Source organism: Suillus discolor, assembly GCF_016758755.1.
Source record: "Suillus discolor strain FC423 chromosome Unknown F5147scaffold_87, whole genome shotgun sequence".
Classification (NCBI taxonomy): Eukaryota; Fungi; Basidiomycota; class Agaricomycetes; order Boletales; family Suillaceae; genus Suillus; species Suillus discolor.
This window is the reverse complement of record NW_024541334.1, coordinates 19,190-40,143: the sequence shown is the minus strand read 5'-3', so window position 1 is coordinate 40,143 and position 20,954 is coordinate 19,190. Positions and strand designations below refer to the sequence as shown.

At 45.1% G+C, this 20,954-nt stretch overlaps 3 protein-coding genes across 3 annotated transcripts; 2 read left to right on the top strand and 1 right to left on the bottom strand.

Annotated features, from left to right (window-relative positions):
• Positions 1-1,627: 1,627 nt before the first annotated feature.
• On the top strand, positions 1,628-7,421 carry F5147DRAFT_821542 (uncharacterized protein; the record flags this gene model as incomplete). Its single annotated transcript, XM_041443705.1, has 24 exons — positions 1,628-1,724; positions 1,906-1,936; positions 1,973-2,051; positions 2,081-2,269; positions 2,391-2,651; positions 2,705-2,762; positions 3,441-3,582; positions 3,617-3,663; positions 3,774-3,817; positions 4,233-4,310; positions 4,366-4,605; positions 4,691-4,834; positions 4,950-5,052; positions 5,122-5,170; positions 5,201-5,389; positions 5,463-5,520; positions 5,567-5,761; positions 5,809-5,976; positions 6,039-6,187; positions 6,244-6,289; positions 6,625-6,707; positions 6,772-6,839; positions 7,066-7,210; positions 7,254-7,421. The coding sequence occupies 24 exons, from the start codon at positions 1,628-1,630 to the stop codon at positions 7,414-7,416; spliced, it is 2,826 nt and encodes a 941-aa protein (XP_041287017.1). The 3' UTR covers positions 7,417-7,421.
• Positions 7,422-8,039: 618 nt separating this feature from the next.
• Positions 8,040-9,261, bottom strand: F5147DRAFT_747979 (uncharacterized protein; the record flags this gene model as incomplete). The annotated part of the gene is made up of 5 exons (XM_041440003.1): positions 8,040-8,051; positions 8,690-8,717; positions 8,776-9,020; positions 9,051-9,137; positions 9,196-9,261. 5 exons carry the CDS (start codon positions 9,259-9,261, stop codon positions 8,040-8,042), a joined length of 438 nt encoding a protein of 145 aa, XP_041287016.1.
• Positions 9,262-16,194: 6,933 nt separating this feature from the next.
• On the top strand, positions 16,195-19,161 carry F5147DRAFT_779487 (uncharacterized protein; the record flags this gene model as incomplete). Its single annotated transcript, XM_041442298.1, has 11 exons — positions 16,195-16,342; positions 16,400-16,501; positions 16,565-16,583; positions 16,640-17,184; positions 17,234-17,394; positions 17,447-17,560; positions 17,677-17,812; positions 17,894-18,217; positions 18,274-18,692; positions 18,741-18,808; positions 18,861-19,161. 11 exons carry the CDS (start codon positions 16,195-16,197, stop codon positions 19,159-19,161), a joined length of 2,337 nt encoding a protein of 778 aa, XP_041287015.1.
• Between the last annotated feature and the right edge of the window lie 1,793 nt (positions 19,162-20,954).

Below are 20,954 nucleotides of genomic sequence, written 5' to 3'. Positions count from 1 at the left end.
TTTACTTATATTTCGGGAATGAATCGAAATATCATCGCTGCAAACTTCCTGCCATCTAAGCAATCATGTAGCATACTTTCAAAAGGTAACTTTCCTATCTGTTTTCTTTCGTCTTCAATGACTCAACTATTGTATGCAGCTTCCAGACTCTTTTAAGGACTTTACTTGCGAGCATACAGAAGGGAAGGGTGTCGGACGAGAATGTACGACGCACTGCCAGAGAGAGTTATTCCAGGCTCAATGGGGAGTTTTACTTGACGACGAGTTTTTGGAAGCATATGCACATGGCATTGTAATTGAGTGTTGTGATGGGATCAAGCATAGATTCTACCCAAGGATATTCACATACTCAGCAGATTATCCTGAGAAGTGAGTTATTACCTTTAGACACTAGGTCGGAAGCTCACCACAACAGAGTTCTTGTTGTGACCATACATCAGCTAGGAGGATGCCCTTGCCCTAGATGTCTCATCCCAAAAAATAGACTGCACAACCTTGGCATGCCACATGATGGGCAGCAAAGGATTACACTCCTGCATTCAAGTGAAGAACATGATCAGTTGGTGACCACAGCAAGAAAGATCATCTATGACAAAAATTATGGCGTCGACAGTACTGCAGTAGAGAATATACTCAAGCCCTGCTCCTGGGTGCCTACATGTGTTAGTAATATTTCATTGCTCATTTACCCAACTGACCAGTCCCTCTAGAATGTCCTGTCTAATAGACTACGTCCTCACGGCTTCAATGTGTTTGAAGCCTTGGTTGTTGATCTTCTCCATGAAGTTGAGCTTGGCATATGGCGCTCACTACTTGTTCATTTGCTAAGGATCATAAGATCAGTGAATAAAGATCTGGTCCATGAGTTAGACCAGCGGTAATTAATGTTATCGCTACCTTTTGTCCACAGAATGCTGATCATTCACTCTAGATATAGACTTGTACCACCATTCGGACAGTCAACTATCAGACGATTCACAGCGAATACTTCTGACTTGTCAAACATAGCTGCTCGTAATTTTGGAGACTTACTTCAGGTATGTTGACTTCTATGCTACAATAAGTAAACTGAGTCTCTTTTCAAGTGCGCTATACCAGTATTTGATGGGCTGCTTCCAAACAATAATCACAATAAGATCATCCAAGATCTACTGTTTACCTTGGCGCATTGGCATGGCTTAGCCAAGCTGCGGATGCATTCAGACCTAACATTAGAAATTCTTGATACAACGACTGTTGATCTCGGTAACCTGTTTAGACGATTCAAGGAGGTTGTCTGTGCATCCTATGATGCAAGAGAACTAGATAGGGAAGTAAATGCTCGTTCAAGGCGTCAGGCAAAGGAAGCTACCAGAAGATCTCAGGTGGACAAGGGCAAAAAAACTGCCGGTCAGGCAGAGAAGGTGACATTGACTGCAGACAAACCATTGCACAGGAAAGTGTCATTCAATCTCCAGACCTACAAATTTCACGCCCTTGGAGATTATGTCTCATGTATAAGATGCTTTGGTACAACCGACTCTTATAGCACAGAGCCTGTGTTACGCACTCAAATAGATCTGTTAGGCGGAGCCCTAAGAGGGGCGTCGTCCACTAACGTTTCGTGACGTAACCGGAAGAGTCCGGTATGGCAAGTGATACTGGCGACGGTCGTGTCGGCAGCTATCACAGTACGCGCGTGTCACGTGACTTCGTAGACGGATGTCTTGGAGAAGTCACTCAAGGTAAGGACAGTCTTGTCCGAACGATGAGGTCGATCGAGGTAGACTTAGTCGCGATGAGCAACTAAGAAAAGATACTAGAGACAGAAGCTGAGGGGGCTTCTGAGGGAAGTATGTTCCAGGGAAGATTGAGTAGATTCAAGTTAGAGAATCTAGTACAGAGTGACCGACTACTTATACTAAGTGGAGAGGGTTAAGGGCAAGGCTACCGCACAGTAGGTAAGGGTAAAGGGGATGCGAATATGGTATAGGTGCGTTGGCAACATAGCCGGATTAGTGATGGATGGTCGAATGTGGAATGAGACCGAGAAACGTTGGAACGGACCAACGGTAAGAATACAACGTGCGGGAATCCGCAGTCAGGGGAAACAGAAAGAGGAAAGCCACATTGGTGGCACGAGTCAGACCGAGTCAGAGGTGCGGGACCACATTGGTGGTCGAATCAGAAGAGGAACGTGCAGTGCACGTGCATAGTGGCGGATGATGCGAGGGACGGGAACGGTCCCGAGGATCCGGTCAACGGAAAGTCGGTAGAGGAGGAGGAGCCGGTAGGTGGTGAGGGCGAGGATGAGGGGAAAATGATAGGGGGGCCACGTGACCGATGTTACTTGTAACAGCCTGTATGTTTCCGAGCACCTCAGCTTTCCTTGGTTTTGACCACTTTGATAGGGAGAACTAGAGCATCGCATTGGCAAGGGAAGATACCTCCGGACAGATCGAAAATCTTTTATCAGGCAGCTCACACAAACTGAATGTCGCCAAACTCGAATCAGGCGCATCAAGAGTCGTCTTCAACAGACACAATCAGGTGATGCAGCAGATATTACAACGAGTAATCCTTCTGTACATCATCACATTGGCCAGAGTGAGAAAAACCACGATGATATCGGCTCCTATCTTCGAGCTAGAGAGGGTGACCCAGCCATAAAGGTATGTGACTATTGACAATGCATACATTCTCTCATCTGATATGCTTTCTATAGAATTACTTTTCACGCTTGCAAGATCATCTTCTCAGTCATATTCAACTCTCTCAATCTGGTCAAGAAGCAGAAGGAGATATCACTAACGTTCTCTTCAAACAAAATCACATTTACCACCACAACATCGCTCGAATCAACTACACGACCTATGACACTAGGAGGGACCAAGACGTCATCAACCCCAAAACTTGGCACTGCAACATTATGGTCCTCAGCGACCATGGTGAACCTAGAACGCACTACCGCTACGCCAAGGTATTAGGCATCCACCATGTCAATGTGGTTTATATTGGCAGTCCATACCATACCACCCATAGATTGGAGTTTCTTTTTGTGCATTGGTATGAAGAAGTACATGTTGACTCTGGCATCACTACATTGCATCGCCTTAAATTTCCTCCATTGGATAGCGAGGGCTCTTTTGGGTTTTTGAATCCAGCTGACGTCCTCAGAGCAACTCACTTGATTCCTTGCTTCTCCAAAGAAATGAAGCATAAGGATGCCAGAGGTTTATCCGGCACAGCTGGTGACAAAGGAGACTGGTGTGAATATTATGTCAATAGGCGAGTGCACTGAAACTTCCTAGTACTTCCTATCCACTGATCATTGTTTAGATTTGTTGACAGAGATATGCTCATGCAGTTTCATTATGGTCTTGGGGTAGGCCATATTTACTCTCATAATGTCAGGTTTGATATCAAGGGGCTTGTCATTCACGACATTTCTGATGGTCTAGACATTGATGGAGACGATCTAGACCATCGGGAGCCAGATGACGAAGACTCAGACTATGACTATGCTGGGGTAGAAGAAGAAGTTTTATTTGGCCAGGAGAAAAATGGAAGCATGGAATCTGTTGTGGAGGAGCTGGACAACATGTTCATTGAACACGAGTTTGATTATGAACCCTAGGCCTCTCTACCCTTGCCCTATCACTGCCCTTCTGTCGTCCCATAGTGGTGTGACTACGACATCTCTATCATAGTGCATTCAATTATGTTTAAATTTATCGAGCACGAGTCCAATTTATGAATGTTCAAACCCTAGGCCTCTCTGCACATGCCCTCAGGCTATCACTGCCCTTCTGTCATGCATACCCACTATTACAGCACAGTGTGTCTAATTACGTCAAAGTCTTTACTAATTTCTCATCATGGAGTTCATTCAACATTCAAGTTCAACCCTACTACCCTACTACCCTAGACCTCTCTGCACATGCCCTATCACATCCCTTCTGTCGTCCGTCATAACCTCACTGCATCAATCTGACCCATGGCCCACCACAATTGAGTATGAATACTCATAGGTAACCCACTCAATTCATTCTCACTGCTCGTGCCAGTCCAACTCTTCGATTATGACTTACATATACAACCATATACCCGGAATTATCACTGGGTTTGAACATACGATGTGTACTATTTGTACAGCCATCTGCATTCAAATTTATACTAAAATAACTCGAACATTAGGAGGAGGTGATTTTTTCCCTCCCTACTATAAGACAAAGAACTATATTATATTGCAGGGTAGCTTCAGTGACCTGAGGCTGGATCTAGACTTCGCATGTTACATATTGTCCCGGAGAAACATTGGACCTTGTTATGTGAGTCTATTCCTACTAAAGTTTGTTGACCATTCATATCATCATGCGTCTATAGTGGCCTACAAAAGTATCCATGGATGACTTTTGGCCTCTCCAGAAGGATCTCTTAGGATATATTGGCATGAATGGTCATAGCGGTCCTCTCATTAAGGCTTCCGGAAGAGCTGAGTACAAGGTTTTGGTACCCATCTATGGTCTTACCGTGCAAGACCTCGTTACCTCGATTTTTTGGACGTTGACATATCTTGTCATACAGCCCCAAGATAAGGACGAGCTTAGCCACAATGAGGAAGTAGTATCTAGAGTTTATGATCACCGGTTGATTGCAGTCTGGATGTGGCCTGAATGTAACTTTTGTCCCTCCGCCTCTTCATCATTAGCTGACTACAGCAGTGGATAGGAAGTTCATCGCCAAACTGGCACCGTGGCCTTATGGTCATTACAATGAGGCCATTTTTGATGGCCTGGACGATATCATAGATGGTATGGTCACTGAAGATTTTGACGATAGTTCTGTTGGGCAGGTATACACGGAAGACTATACTACTGCGTCTTTCCAGCAAGATTACCATATGTGTTTCGCTTCCTGGGAGTGCATCGACTGATTATGATAGGGCAAGCATATAACTTCGTTCCTAGCTCCAGTGCGATAGGTTCAGCGCTGATACCCAGAATTACACCCATATCACCACTGGCCCAAGCGACTGCACAGACACCTATTCAGGCATCAGCTCCAGTACCGGTAATACTTCCATCGCAGACTCCGACGTTTAAGGATTTCGTCAATGTAGATGAGTTAATTCTCCCTCAGATCATCCGTTTACCAGAGGACCTGCGCTGGACAGAGCACAGCCCATCAGGTGACAGTTCATGCTGTCAGTCCATCTTAGGGGACCTACCAGTCGACCATCCATGGTTATCGATTGCGAGATCATTGAAGATGATACTGTTTGGAAGTCTCATCACGGGGCACTATGGCAATGCCATGAGGGTGGTCAAGTTATGGCCATATCGACATCAATTCATCACCCAGTGCTTCTTGGAGGCTTTGTTGCGTATCAGCTTATCTTACCAGGACTGTCAAAATATTGATTGCGAGTACTATTTTGTTTATCTTTAGTTTTTGAACTGATGCTAGCTGTCTGTCTCTAGTGGAGTTTACGACAGGAGTGAGATTCCATTGGCATCATCTGCGTGGCACGGTGAATATGTAATTTTTTTTTCAAATATCGACGATAACAAACAATATCAACTAGTTTGACCACACACCGAATTCAAGTCTTTCGGATCTTAGGAAAGTGATAGGGCACTGTCTGAAGCCTTCCGAGGATCTGGGCTTCTGTCTTAACACTGATGAAGGGCAAACAAGGATTGCGAGGATGACAGCTGTGCTTGATCAAGCAGCAGTTCAGCTCGATCAAAGACAAGACCAAACACTAGTGGCTTTCAATGTGAGTTAAATGTATCACCAAATCATTTACCTCACTTCATTTCTTAGCATCGTATTGTGATAGAGATACTTGGCCTCCAAATGGCAAAAGAACTCTGGCATTATATGATCCTTCGCCCAATCGCATCTAACCCAAATGTCTGTGTTGCTGACTTATACTGGGATCAAGTTCTTGACCAAGGGGGAAATCCTAATATGAGGATAATCTCTCTGATAGTGTGTCTCGTCAGTGACTTATATCTTTCTGTTGTTAACTTAGTTTTGACTTTTATTTTAAGTTCTACGAATACTGTCAGAAAGCACTCAATCGCAATCTCAACAGGACAGGTGACGCAGCTGTGATCAAGCTTTATCGTAGAATTGGGCGCCTTCATGGTCCTCCTCTGACGGAGATTCAAGACGTTGGACGTGATCTGGGATACATCAGGTAATTCATTCAATCTTCATTTCCTATGATCAACTCAAGTCTCCGATTTGCTTCAGAGACATCAATGTCTATGGTATAGACAAAGACGGAAAGCGCAGGAGAGTGAATATAGGTGCCCTGATTAGAATCTATGATCATGCTCCATCTCAGGGCACAGTGGATGCACAATACCTACAGCCTCCGATTGACGATTCTTTTTTTAATATAAAGTTGAGGCCTTGAATAATACACTAGTATAACCTGTTTAGTTTCTCCACATTGACTTCGACTTGCATCCTGTACTACCATGTATTCTGAGCTTCTCTATTTCAGCATTGTTGCGCCTCACTCTCACTTTCTTCACGGACAAGGACAACCGAGACAACCTTTTGAAAGCTCTCTGATCTCAAGCTCCCCCTCACTTTCCGTATGTATGCACTATTGCTTATTTTTTGCAGGCCACACTCAGCACTAGTTCTCGGCGAGAGGGATCAATACCACATCCGTCTGTTCCAGAGTTACTTGAGAACCTAGAACTGAGGTGTGTACATTTCTCTTTTGTATGTAACTTCTTCATGTTGATCTCAATGTCAGGCCCTTTTCAGACCTCTATGTCTCCTGCTCCTGGTAGATGGTAACAAGCCATTGACCGTACCCTTCCACACTTCCCACTGTATGTACACTTTGTTTCACCCTTATTTTGATCCAGTTGCCACTATTTATATAGGTGGAATGAATGGACAACATTACCCATTCAATACCGTGATAGTCCCTTGTCTTACTTCAAGTCTCCTGCCCATGCGATCACTTGGAGTTCCCATCTGATAAGTCTTCTGTTCTGTTTGACACATGCTAATTTTTTGGTTGGTTCTCTGCACCCGCCAATCATACTTCCACAGGGGGAAGAGAGTCTCTTTGCGACCTTATTCTCTTCGCCCAACTATTCTTCCCCAGGAGGGTGGGCAGGTACAGCATGGGTATGAGTATGGCTAGTGTTTGTACTTCAAGTCTCTCGCCCGTGAGATCACTTGGAGTTCCTGTCTGGTAAGTTTTTTGTTCTGTTTGATGCATGCTAATTTCTTTTTAGTTCTCTGCACCCGCCAATGATACTTCTGCAGGGGGAAGAGAATCTCTTCGCGACCTATTTGCATCCCCCGATGATTCTTCCCCAGGAGGGCGAGCAGGTACAACATGGGTATGAGTATGGGCAGGGGGAGTACTACGAGATGGGGAACATGCAGCAGTACTAAACATTCTACGTCTTGTGCTTGTTTCATATTTTTTTCATGATCCTTGATGTTTTCTTCTTCTTTAGCGGTTCACACTACAGCGGTCTATGTTGCTATGTAGGGTAGTTCTCTACACCCGCCAATGATGCTTCTGCAAGGGGAAGAGAGTCTCTTCGCGACCTATTTGCATCCCTTGATGATTCTTCCCCAGGAGGGCGAGCAGGTACAGCATGGGTATGAGAATGGGCAGGGGGAGTACTACAAGATGGGGGATAGGTATGTGATTATGTAGTAGGACTCGGAGAATGTCAGTGTGAGATGAGACAGGATAATTAAGAAAGTAAGTCGACGTAAACCAAAGTAGAGCATCATCTAAACGGAATCATTCAGGCCTGTATCATAATATTTAAGCGAGTTCAGGTAAACTTTTGAAAAAAAGTGTGTCGTACCTATCTGAATATTGCTGCAAATTTTGTCGCTGCATGGAAAGCTGCATGCACAACCGCTCTCATGGCACTCATAGCTCCCTGAATCGCCATTCTCACTGAATACATCAGAGCCCATTTAATTTGACTGTGCTGTTATTGTTGGATCAGGGGGCAATACATCTACTTCCGGGTATCTATTATGTACAGAATTATGTGTCAATTGAAGTGCTTTGTCACACAGATTATGTGATATGTCACACTCATCATGTTGCACTGAGTCATTCACTGCAGACTCGGCTCTAAGCAGACCATTTTCTGACTCCTTGTCGATTTTGCCAACCAACGCAAGCTTGCAAGATTTCAACGTCGATTTACGATAACTTTCAGCAAGGTAAATTTTCGAAATTATGTTCAAGTCCTCGTTACTAATACTTACTACACTATGATAGCAGACCGCAACACCATCAAGCTTGACCTGCCCACCTGGGTGAAGTCATTCAAGTTCACTACCACCTGCAGAAGACCAGGTCCAATGGCAAGTGCTTCTAGTCAATGAATTAATGCTAACTATTGGATCGTCCGCTGCTATGTAGGCTATTGATATACTGCTGCGGTAGGACCGCGTCAATTTTACCTAGCCCATGGGAGACACAATATTTGACAAATCCAACGAGTTCGAATTGCCCTTACCTTCACCTTGCCCTGCACAATTGACATCTGGTGTTTCAAGGTAATGTGTGAATTCCAATAGCAACATGATTGGTACTGACAACCTCATGTACAACCAGATACGTCACGGTGCAGTGTCTTTCATTCAGATACGGAGATTGATCTCAATCGTCTAAAAGCCCATTATTGTCGGGCACATAGTCCAATGGTGTGGTAGGATTTTGTCTATGGGAGCGACAAATGAGTGATCTCAGGACGGAATAAAAAATTGACATAGGCTCACCTATAGCATAACACCACTGCTTCGCCGCTTTCCTTGACCGCAGGATAATCGCTGAGCTGTCTCCTGGTCTGAAATCTGTCCACCTTGGTATGAATCTCTTCAAGATCCCCCATCAACGTCATGCTGTTCTTGACATCGCCCTCGGCAACCTTTCCGCCTGCTGAGGACTTCTCCCGGTCAATGTTCTCCCTTTCAAGAGCGAGTTCAATTTCCCTCTGCACACTTTCCTCTTCCGCTCGTAGATGCTGCAGCTCTGCCTATATGCGAGCACGTACGTGGGCATCAAGTGTGGATTGCCGTTCTGGAGAGGTGTCGGGTGACATTGAGTGATCTGAAAGGTGGTTCACAACATCCTGCGAGAACTTGATGTTTGCACACAACTTCAGAAGACTAGCCTTTAGGATAGGAAGAAGACCAAACCTGTATGGGTGTCTCGTTGTAAAAGACCTTTTCTTCTGTGTCCACTTTGGACTGGCCAGCACCCATGATTGACAAGGATTTCAGTAATAAATATTAGCATTTAACTTTCCATTGGCATTTCGGACTTTCAACTCAGGGAAGCTCGGCAAGCTTTACGGATGTATATATTTCTATCAATAAGTATTTACAGCTCCAGGCCTCTTGGCACCCTCAATGCTACCTCACGATACAGGTACAACATCAAGGTATTCCAGGCGAAAATTGCCGAATGTCAACAGCAGAACGACAATGTTGACTGACCACTACAACTAAGTACCAATTAACCTGCAGCATACCTATGTTGGTATTTATGACCGTAATCGAGTAGCCTTCACCAGTTGAGCGAGTACAGAGTCACAGAGAAGAAACTCGACTCACCAGTCTGGTTCGATTTCTGAAAGTATTCTTATCCTAACAAAAGATGAAGTTTACGGCCCATCACACAAGTAGGTAGACATACTGTGTCCTTGGTGTATGGCAAGTCACTACTGTCAAAATGAGTTAGGAATTAGAGAGGAGCATAATATGTGCACACAAGAGCGAGTCCACATGCTCTGCTGTTCAGTTTCGATTGGATGCTCAACTGCAGTGGACATACTTAGTAGTCGATACACCCAACTAGGTAGGAAGAAATCTGCAAAATGTGGCTCAATCATGGTATTCCAACTGCTGTTACTCATGAACTCGAGAGCAAGGTCAACAGTGGAGGATGGTGAATGCTCTGATTTCTATATGAATTCTGTGTCCTATGATTTTAGCAAGCCTGTACGTACTACTCACACCATCTGGCATGAATGAGCAATTGGTTATTTGATTATACTTATTTCGAAAGGCTGGTTTTGTGCGCCGATGGCACCATTCATCAATAATTTCAGGAAAGCTGTGGCCTGCTTACATCCTAGATAATGCATGTGTCATGAAGACATATGAGCTTATCATATTTTAACTCATGGACATTGGATATCTAAGTGCTACTGTTTCTGACACTATCACCAAAAAATGAACACCAGATAATTGGAGATGACTAGAGGTGAAAGATGGTAGCCCCAGGCCAGAACATTGCCTAGGAGACTTGTAATGACAAGAGGATGCCAAGGGCAATCAATATTGAGCCTGTATCATAACTCATGGACATTGGATATCAGGGTGCTACTGTATGGCCAAGTCTTCCAACACTGCCACCAAAAAGTGAGGACTAGATAATTGGAGATGACCAAAGGTGAAAGGTGGTAGCCCCAGGCCAGAGCATTGCCTAGGAGACCTGTGATGACAGGAGGATGCCAAGGGCAATCAATATTAAGCCTATATCATAGCCCATGGGCATTGAAATTCTAAGTGTTAATGCATAGTCAAGAACTAACAAGCTTGATCCTTATTTACCATGTTTGTTTACATTGATCACATCTAACTAGAAAAACCTAAGCCTCGGCGATTTTTTGATGATGATCATCTTTATGCAACCTTGCAGCCTTGTAAGTGCCAACCCACTTGCTGGCCTTCTCGTACAATCGCTTCAGATGGCCAAGAATGTCCTGCTTGAGCTGACCAAAAAGACTACTGGGAGTAAGGGACACGAAGTCACTTGAGAAAGTTGGCCTGAACCACACATGGGTCATGCTTGTGTCGCCCATATAGGCTTCCTGGCATGGAATGGCGAAACTTCGAGCATACAAGTCATCGTACATCTGCGGCCACTGAAAGGGATCCGTGGCCCAATATCTGCCATCTGCTCATGCTTGGATTATGTTGGATTTGTTATCGAAGGGTTGCGGAATAAACTTCATGTTGGGAGTAGTGACAACTCGGTGGCCATATGCAGCCACACAGAAAGCATCAGTAGCAGTGAGATAACCTAGACATCGTCAATCAAAGACAGTAGAGGTACGAAGATGCCAGAATGCACAGTAGCCATCATGCATGAATGGTTTAAATACAGGGATTGACATAACAGTAGCTGCAGGAATGGTGATGCTGAGAATAGGGAATCACAAAGCGACTCGAAGTCACTGAGGAATGAATTTAAATCACGCAACAACTCGAAGTCACTGATGATTTAAATGCTACCACAAAGGCAGATAGTAAAACAGTCTTGAGAGATTCTGATGAAATCTGATGAATGCGTGATGTCAGTAAATGTAGCACGAACCAACTTAGCATTGTAACTTATGGCGAAAGACGAGAGGAGTCTTGAGTGAAGTGAACAGACTGGTTAGAAGGCTGGATGTCAGCCAAGATAGGGTGATGAAATATAATGAATGTACTTACCCGTGGATGCCAACAGCACAGGCTTTAATGAAATCTGAATGTCAGTAATAGCGTCAAAAGAATCAGCAAGTGACAGAAGGTTTAAGATGGTTCTGGTGTTTGAAGATAATCCTGGCAGTTTAAGACAATACTGACCATGTAAGACAATGCTGGTTGTGGGAGACAGTTCTAGCTGTGGAAAACAATGCCGGGGGTTGAAGACAATGCTGGTGGTGGACACAAGATACTGCCGGTGGAAGACAAGATAGTGCCAGTGAAGACAAGACTGCCGACCGAAGTCTAAGCAATCAATAGCAGCAAGCAACACGAAGTTGCTGCTCGCGGTGCGTCTACCATGAAGGTAGACTATGGTAGACTATAGAAGTCAGGCGATGTGAACCATGATGGGAGATGAAGTTAGGTGGCAAGTTAGGTGGCGAGCAATGAGGAAAAGGAGTTGGGGGTGAAGAAATGTGAAGTCCACACTTCGAATCATTGTGGGAAAGCCCGTGTACAATCTGGGAAAGCCCAGGTCGAGGCCTGGGAAAGCCCATTGCCCAACTTCCAATTTTGACAATCTTATTACTAAGTCCAAGTTTGACTTGTCGCCTGTTATTATTCTTCACCTGTGACCTCGTCATCGCTTACCACCCATCTCTTCCTCATCATCGCTTACCCCCATCTCCTCCTCCTCAACTGGCCCCATCACTTGCTCTGCCTTTGAGGCAGAAAAAATTAGCCTGGGTGACTTCGCATCATTGAGGGCTACCTGGCTGTCTGACTACGAGTCTGATGGTCCTACCTACCTCAACACAGCATCACCTCCTCCTCATCTGGCCCCATCGCTTTCTCTGCCTTCGAGGCAGACAAAATTAGCCTGGGTGACTTAGTGTCATCGAGGGCTACCTGGCTGTCTGATGGTCCTACCTACCTCAACACAGCTTGACACTGAGCTTGTCAATTCGCCCATATTCATCCATCCTCAGTGAAGGCCCTTTTCCAGCTATTGTATTCTAATTGATTGTCTCCAGGGATTTCGAACATCTCAAGTACTTTGTATTCTAACTACCGATCAGTATGTCCTCCCCCCATCTTACATTATTATAATTGATACATTCTACTTACAACAGATAATCAAAGGTCGAGCTACGCAAAAGGTGGGACCCACTAACTAAACTTGTTCGGGAAGTGGAGAAGGTGAACTCTCAAGTAACTACTCTGCCCGCTTCACACTAGCTAACATGACAAAAGCAGTGAGATACACAAAGTAGACTGGCGGGTATACTTGTAAGAATACCTTTTTTGACATGCTGGAGGAGATTGTTGATGATGACCACACTATCATCAGTACTGCTAGTTTTGTCAACTAGTCAGCATCATGAACTTGGACAAGGATCTCACAGAAATTCACACTGATATTGTTACGACTAGGATAAGTCTTCTCAACACTGGTCCGAATGGACCGTCGCGTGAAGTGTGTCAAGGTCTTCTTACAGGTCGACGGAATGTCGAGAGGTCTCTCTGTCTATCTCGGTAAGGGTGGTGCCTCGTCGAGATGAAGGGCTAGTGAGAATATGGCTAAGGCGTGGGGAGTGACTTAGAAGTGCAGCAAGGTGTTCAAGGAAGCAAGTGGATTAGACAAGCTAAAGACCAAGTTCTGGGGATCTACCTAGTAGATTAAAGTAAAGAACTAATACAATAATCTATCTGCTTATATACTGTCTGTACATAAGGGTTCAAGCTCAGTCTGTATCTAAGGATCTATGGAGTCAGGGATAACAAGACATGAGGTCCACCATGAGGTGAGATAAGATACATGAGGCTTAACCTCTGATCAAGCATGAGGCACCAAGAGGTGCTGCACATCTACATGAGGCGGCATGAGGCAACATACGCCAGTCTAGGTGTCCATGAGGCGTACAGCCTCCAGGGACCAGGTACAAGGCCTTCTAGGCCAGGGGCGGTGTTACAGCAGTCCAGACCGCTGTCATTCTAAGTTCTAGCAGTGTGCTGCCGCATCTGGAGTCTAGCAGAGCGGGGGCTCCTGTAGATGTTGCAGATGACTGTAACAGATATTGGTGGTCTCGAGAACCAGATCCAAGAAATCAATGTAAGTTTGGTCCCTTCTAGTTCAAGTTGTTGAAGTGACACTTTCTCCATTTTACAGATCACAACCAAGCTAATTTGAAGGTAGACTGGCGCTATGTCCCCCGCATGTTGATTCAACGTGACAGGCTCTTTATTTACTAGCTGATACTTTCTTTCTCCTGTTTGAGTAAAATTGTGCGCTTGCTGTTGTCCGCAGTGAGCAGCCATTACCATATTAGGCAGTAAGCGCTAGAGCGAGCACCTGTCACCCAATCAGAACATTGGTACAGTTTAGTCTACACATACACTACTGGCTTACAGTAACTGACATTGCACACCTGAATAGTTATACCTATGTATATGATAGACCATCATTTTCTTGAGGAGCCATAACTACTCACATGCCTATCTTGACCTCTTTGCTGCCTTTGAGGTAGCTATGACGCTTGCGGCATAGCGACGATCATACTGAAGAAGTTTAAGCACCGCCACTTCATTTCACCAAAGATGCACATCTTTGCCCAATCACCCATGTTTACGTAAGCTTCGAAGCTTTGTTAATGTGAGCCATCTGCAATAAGTTAGTATGTGATCGTTTGCGGTGAATATTGCATTATTCTAATGACATTGTTTCAATGGAACTCTTTTTGTTTCAGTGTCGATTGGGCAGATTGTAGCTTTTGATTATTTTTTTGGTTTTTTCAATGTGTATTGGGCGTCTTATGGTCAGTTAAAATCCACAATGTTCATGTATTTTTGGCAAGAATTTTTCTTCTTCTGACTTGCAATCAGCTTTGTCTCCCATACTCTTCTATTGTCCTGTCAAGACTTTGAGTCTTGAAAAATAACTGTAAGACTTCGTGTTTTACTAGCTGCCTGCTTCTAACATTCGTGTTAGAAGCACCCCTTTTCTCAGTATCAAGCCCATCTACGTTTTAATGGCACCCTCCACCAGAAATGCAGCCCGTCGTGGTGCAACTAATATTGGCACTCAAGGCTCCACAGTATCCGGTAGCTATGTCATGCGCACATGCAGTGGTATTGCTATCAACCCTCCAACCAAGCAAAATCATAAACGAAAAAAGTCCCATCCTTCAGCTCTCTCCTGTTACAGATGGCCTTAACCGCCCCAACCCTCGTCCTCTACCCCGACGCTCATCAATCATGACCTTCGATGACTATGCTCAGATCCTTGCTCGCCCTCATAAATGAAACGTAAAACCTTCAGTGGACTCAGTCTCTTCTGACATTCAGTTACAAAACGACTGTGCCCCAGGTAATGATCTATGGTATTAACTAAAATAACCACACTGACCCCTTTCATAGACACCTCTGACACCGATGATGACCTTCTGGCTGCAGAATCTCACATGGTGTTACGGTATATTCATTCTCTTCGTTTCTCCTTTGTTACCGGACAATGGTACATGGATACGGCCCTTAACGAGCGACCAATCACTTTTCAGACCCTTACTCATATCATCACCAAGCTGACTTTCCGTACCAGTAACCATCACTATGTTTAGCCGATCATCTCTTATCGAAGCGGGCTGTCTGCACCATGGTTACTATCTCCTATCTCTTATCTCTTATCACTTACCAAGCGGGCTGTCCGCCTTCTATCTTGATACACATTTACAAGCTCCACTTGAACTCTCGCTATATAGATACATAGTGTACCACATGTAGCTCTTCACTTTAATCTACTGGGTTTTACCTGGAACAAGTCCTTTTGTTACAGGGATCTGTAACACCTACTAGAGCCCCAGCTCTCCCTACGCCTGCCCCCGCTCTGCTAGACTCCCCACGCGGCGGTGCGCCGCCTGCGCCTAGAAAGACAGCGGTCTGGACCGCTATGACCCCGCCTCAAGGCGCTATGACCCCGCCCCTGGCCTAGACGGCCTTGTACCTGTTCCATGGAGGCTGTACGCCTCATGGACACCCTAGATCAGCGCATGTATACAGCATGTCGCTTCATGAAGATCCAGAGCGCCCTTGGCGCCTCCTGTACCTATGCGCAGCTGCACTTGGCGCCGCATGCTTGATCAGAGGTTAAGCCTCATGTATCTTATCTGAACCTCATGTCTGGCTATCATAGATTTACGATATACTATTGATTACAGACTGAGCTAGAATACTTGTAGTACTTCCCTATAAGTAGACACAGATTATAGTACTTAGACTTTACTTTAATCTACTAGGTTCATCCCCAGAACTTGCTCATCTAAGCTTACCAGCTTCCTTGTGTGAGACCACACTTCTAAGTCGCCCCCATACGACTTAGCACGTATCCGCTAGCCCTGCATCTCGACGAGCGCCGTCTTACCGAGATCGCCGGAGGAATCCTTGACGTTCCGTCAAGGCTAGACCACGCTCAGCTTCAGTAGACTCACTCGAGTCGTCGCTGAGAAGACCTATCCTAGTTCGCACACGCCGACCAACAGTCGACGTAACACCTTTAGCAAGGTCTCCAACCTTGCTATCTAAGAACCACTATTCTAAGGAAGTCGCCGATACTTGCCTTAGCCAGAAACCTTTGACCTCTCATTCGAGAGAAGAACCACGTCTGTCTCACCGAATCTCAGTCCACTCGGACTAAGACAGCTCGACATACCCCAGTCGTAACACATGGATGAAGATGATGACATGGTCATTGTTGGCGACAATGATGTCCATGACGATGATGGTAACGAAGACCATGAACACAGCCAGGCCAACAAAAACGAGGAACACGAGGATGAGGACGAGGACTTCGTATGTGCAAAGACTTCACCAGGTATATTATATCTTGTTTAATCTATGGTTGGGATGGCTGACAGCTGTGATCATGAAGATGACATAGAAGGCGATAGCGACAATGGCGCCAAAGCTACCGATGAGGAACCTGAGGATGATGAGAATAATGAGGACCTCAGGTGTGCAAAGACTTCGCCAGGTATATACTGTTTAATCATTTTCTTGGAGGGAGGACTGACAATTATCTATTCTATGCAGCCAGGAGACTTCGGCCCTGAAACGTCAAGAAAACCAACTACAATTTCGATGATGGGTCTCAAACCTCTCTGTTGGATAGCAGCTACACTTTTTCCCAGGCAAAACGTGAAGGTCCCGCAACATCAGATCAAGTTTACGCCTACAAGTCAGATGGCAATGAAGACCCCGACCACGACCATAACAGTCCGCCTTCACCGCCTACTAAGCGCCGGAAGACGTCTTCAGCAGTCAAAACTACCTCGGCCAACACTTCTCAGGACACTACTTGCTCAACAACCATTTGCACCAAGCATGCTCATACATCTATTTTACATTCAAGTGACAACCCCACTCCAGCTGGTATAGTTTTTGGCCCTACGCCAGACAACGACCCCAGTGAGGATGAGCAAGAACTCCCAGGCCATTTAAAACGAGGCCGGCTATGTCAGGAGGGCATCAATGAGGCCCAGGAACTTGGTTGGACAACAGTAGAAGAAGCTTGGGTCATTGGCGCCAAGTATGGCAAGTCCGCACGTAGTATTCTCATCGAGGCCGGCCTGTCCATCAAGCATTCGTGGTCAGAGTCCGATTGGAATGCCCACCAATGCTGGTTCATGGATAATAACCTGCACAAGGACAAAGAATGTCAGTGCCCCTTTCAGTGGTGTAGCTGAGGCTAAATTGAGAGTAACAGCTATCATCGACTGGAAAGAACGTCAATGCAAACATTACCATGCAATGGGCAAGGAGGATGGACAGTGGGACACAATTCACGATTATAACATTACTGGTGGCAATACCAACCAATCACGCGCCAAGACCATCTTGTCAATGAGGGAGGATATTGCAAGAAAGGTACATCTGCCTCATTTGCACATTCTGCGTTATAGCTAATGGCTTGATATAGTTGTCTGCTTATTCTCACCTTGAAGGAGTGGAGGCCGTCAGCTGTATATTTGATACAACACAAGATGAGGCTGCTCAACAGGCATCCAGCATTGTCGTGGGCTCCGACCTCATAGTCAATTTGATCAATGAGCATCAACTGGACGCTTGCGCAATCTTAGATTGAGTTGTGACCACAACAAAGTGCATCTTATTCTTTAAGACTTTTGCTACCTTCTGACATGTTCACAGAGCGAAAGGCTACAACATATCTGTGCTGCAGTTTATGGGGGAGTAGGGGCTTATGAAATTCTACTTTCAAAGCCGAATGAGCCTCCCCGCGACCATTACAGGAGGATATGGCCAATTATGGTGCTTGAGAATACTTGTGAGTACTCAAGCTTGTCTACATTCAACAATTAACTGGAGTCTGCTTAAATAGCAAAGTTTGGGTATTGACCTAAAGCAGTCCAGTGGCGGAAGCTTCTTGACTATGCTTTCCAGTACAAGTTCATGATCAAGAACTGGCCTGACAATGTTCCACCTATTGGTCCCGAATTCAATCCTCACTACCTGAGTTCACAGCATCTCAAGCTGCTCATCATCCCTTTCATCAAGCGCAAAGTGCATTTATACTATGAGGCAGAACTCCAGACCGAAGCTGAGAACTTGTTTGAGTTAGAGAAAAAGAAGTCTAAGGGCAAGCACCGAGCTCAGGACCACACTGTGGAAGATATCATGAGCAAATTAGATGTTACTGTACCTGAGATTGAGTTCGCAGCTTGGCCAGATGGTATGTAGTCTCCAGGTTGTTATTATACTTTCATTTTCTGATATCAATTATGCAAGATTGTCTCAAGCAGCTCCAGGACAAGGTGCCGGAGATGTTGGACATCCCCTTGGTGACTAGTACCTTGGATGTCGTGCTGTGCAAGCTGGTCGACTCTGCGAAATTCAAGCTGTCAATCCCTGAAGATATGTTAGCAGTTAATGAAGCACATTCGGATGCCCCCATTCCCTCTACTCAAGAAATGCTGCCAAGAGACCATGAACCACCTGTTACTTTGAGCCCCCCGACCTTGCCATCAAATCAACGTCACTCTGTGAATATCACGCCAGTACATCGCCGAGAAGGAAGTCATCCTACCCGAGTGCCAGATGTGTTGGATCGTGAATCCCGCCCTGCTCTGCCTATAAGGAGAGAAGAACCCACCGGTGGTGGAAAACAACAGACTAGCCTGCCATTCAAGGCGAAGAAAATTTCATGGGTAAATACTGTATTACTCCATCTTCCATTCAATATTGATCTTCTTTAGGCTGACCCTACATTGGCGCGGTGCATGGAGGAGCGTCCCCCTCATTCTCACAATGGCACAGACTTGGAGTATGTCTTTACTTACTTCTACAAGTTGCAGCAGCCTAACTTAATTACTCAGATGTGAGCCCTACCATTGTCGCGAGGACAGGAATTTTGCTGCCCCAAACCGCCGTCGTGAATATTCACGTTCACCTCCTGTATACCCAGAGCGAGACGAACACTCTCACACAAGGTACTATCGCCCCATCTACAGACAATGCGAGTCATCTCCTTTTGCGGATGACGAGGATTATTCATATCCTCCACATCATACTTACTCACACCGGCCAAATCAGGCTGATGATAATAGCCAGAGGTTTCAAGTAAGAGAGACTGGTGACTCTTATCGTGAAGATGGGCCTTTGCAGTTTCGCTACTAACATTCTTTAGACAAGAATTACGCTGTTCATTTGTATTAAACATGACTGTTGCTTACCTTTGGTTGTCCATACTAGCGCGAGGCTCAAGTTTGTCGTACTTCGTGTACCTCTTCACTTCTGTTGTTGTCTCTCTTTCCCGGTTGAAGCTTGGACATATCTTCATATTATAGTACCCCCATGTGTCGGAGCAATGAAGGTTGTATGTCAGTCTCCCTTTCTTCAAGACTTTGTATTTCGTCGTTGGTTACTTTGTATTGGCAATATTATGCATTAGCTGGACCAATCTTGGTGTGATGCTGTGGTGAATTATCTCAGCAGGGTAGTTGGTTGTGTCCCACATCAACTCTGATTTCTCTGCTCAGATAGAGGGGAATGCTAATCTGGCTATCTACGTGCTATTGTAAGGATAATCTATATCTTCTAAGTTGATTAACAAAGACGTCTGGATACCAGAATCGAGAATGTGTGCATCACATGACTTGAAAGACTCCAAAGAAATGTGTACATCATTTGATGAAAATATCAATAGAATTTCAAGTGTCAATGTAATTGCCTGTGGTATCCCCCAAAATGTCATCATGATTCTTTCCTATTCCTCTTATCACTCACAAGTCAAGCCTGTTAACTTTTATCACTCTTGCTGCCCTTTGTGATGCCACTCCCAAGTAAAGCTCCCCCATTTCATCATGTATGCATTTCACCACACAAATGTTAATTGTGCTGGGCTAGAGTATCACTGCTTTACCTTCTAAATCACAAGTAAAGCTTCCCCATTTCATTGTATATGCACTTCACCACACAACTATTAATTTTGCTTGGCTAGAATATCCCCCCTTTCTCTTCTAGTACAGCCTCCCCATTTTATATGTGCATTTCACAGCAAAAATATTAAATTTGCTTGGCTGGAGTATCCCCCATTCTCATCTAACTCACAAGTAAAGCTTCCCCATTTCATCGCACATGCATTTCACTGCACAAATATTAGATTTGATTGGCTGGAGTATCCCTCATTCCCTTCTAACTCACAAGTAAAGCTTCCTCATTTCATCACACATGCATTTCACTGCACAACTGTTATTTTTGCTTGGCTAGAGTATCCTTACTTTCCCTTCTAACTCATAAGTAAGGCTAGGTGGGAAAGCCCAGATACTACTGGAAGGCTGGGCGGGAGAGCCCAGATGGTAATAACATGGCGGGTGGGCTGGGCGGGAGAGCCTGGATGATTATGACAGGGCATGTGGGAAAGCCCAGATACTGCTAGAAGGTTGGGCGGGAGAGATCGGATGGTGATGACAGGGCAGGTGGGAAAGCCCAGATACTGCTGGAAGGCGGGGCGGGAGAGCCCGGATGATCATGACAGGGCATGTGAGAAAGCCCAGATACTGCTGAAAGGCTGGGCGGGAGAGCCCAGATGGTGATGACATGGCAGGTGGGCAAGCCCAGATACTGCTAGAAGGCTGGGCAGGAGAGCCCAGATGATGATGACAGGGCATGTGGGAAAGCCCAGATAGTGACAACATGGTAGCTGGGAAGGCCCAGATGCTGATGGACAGCAAGCTAAGAGAGCCTTAATGGTGTGGGACACAAAGGAGAGCTCAAATAGTGTGGAATACTATATAATTTTGACCTTAGGTTATGGGAATTTTAACACTGCATTATGCAATGACTATGTGACATGTTTGTTGCTTGAAGACATTGATACAAACTTGCAGTAAGTTTGTATATATGAAATCAGTGGAGGACTGTGTGTACTCTATACACAGGGAATGGATCCAAAATGATAATAATGGAAA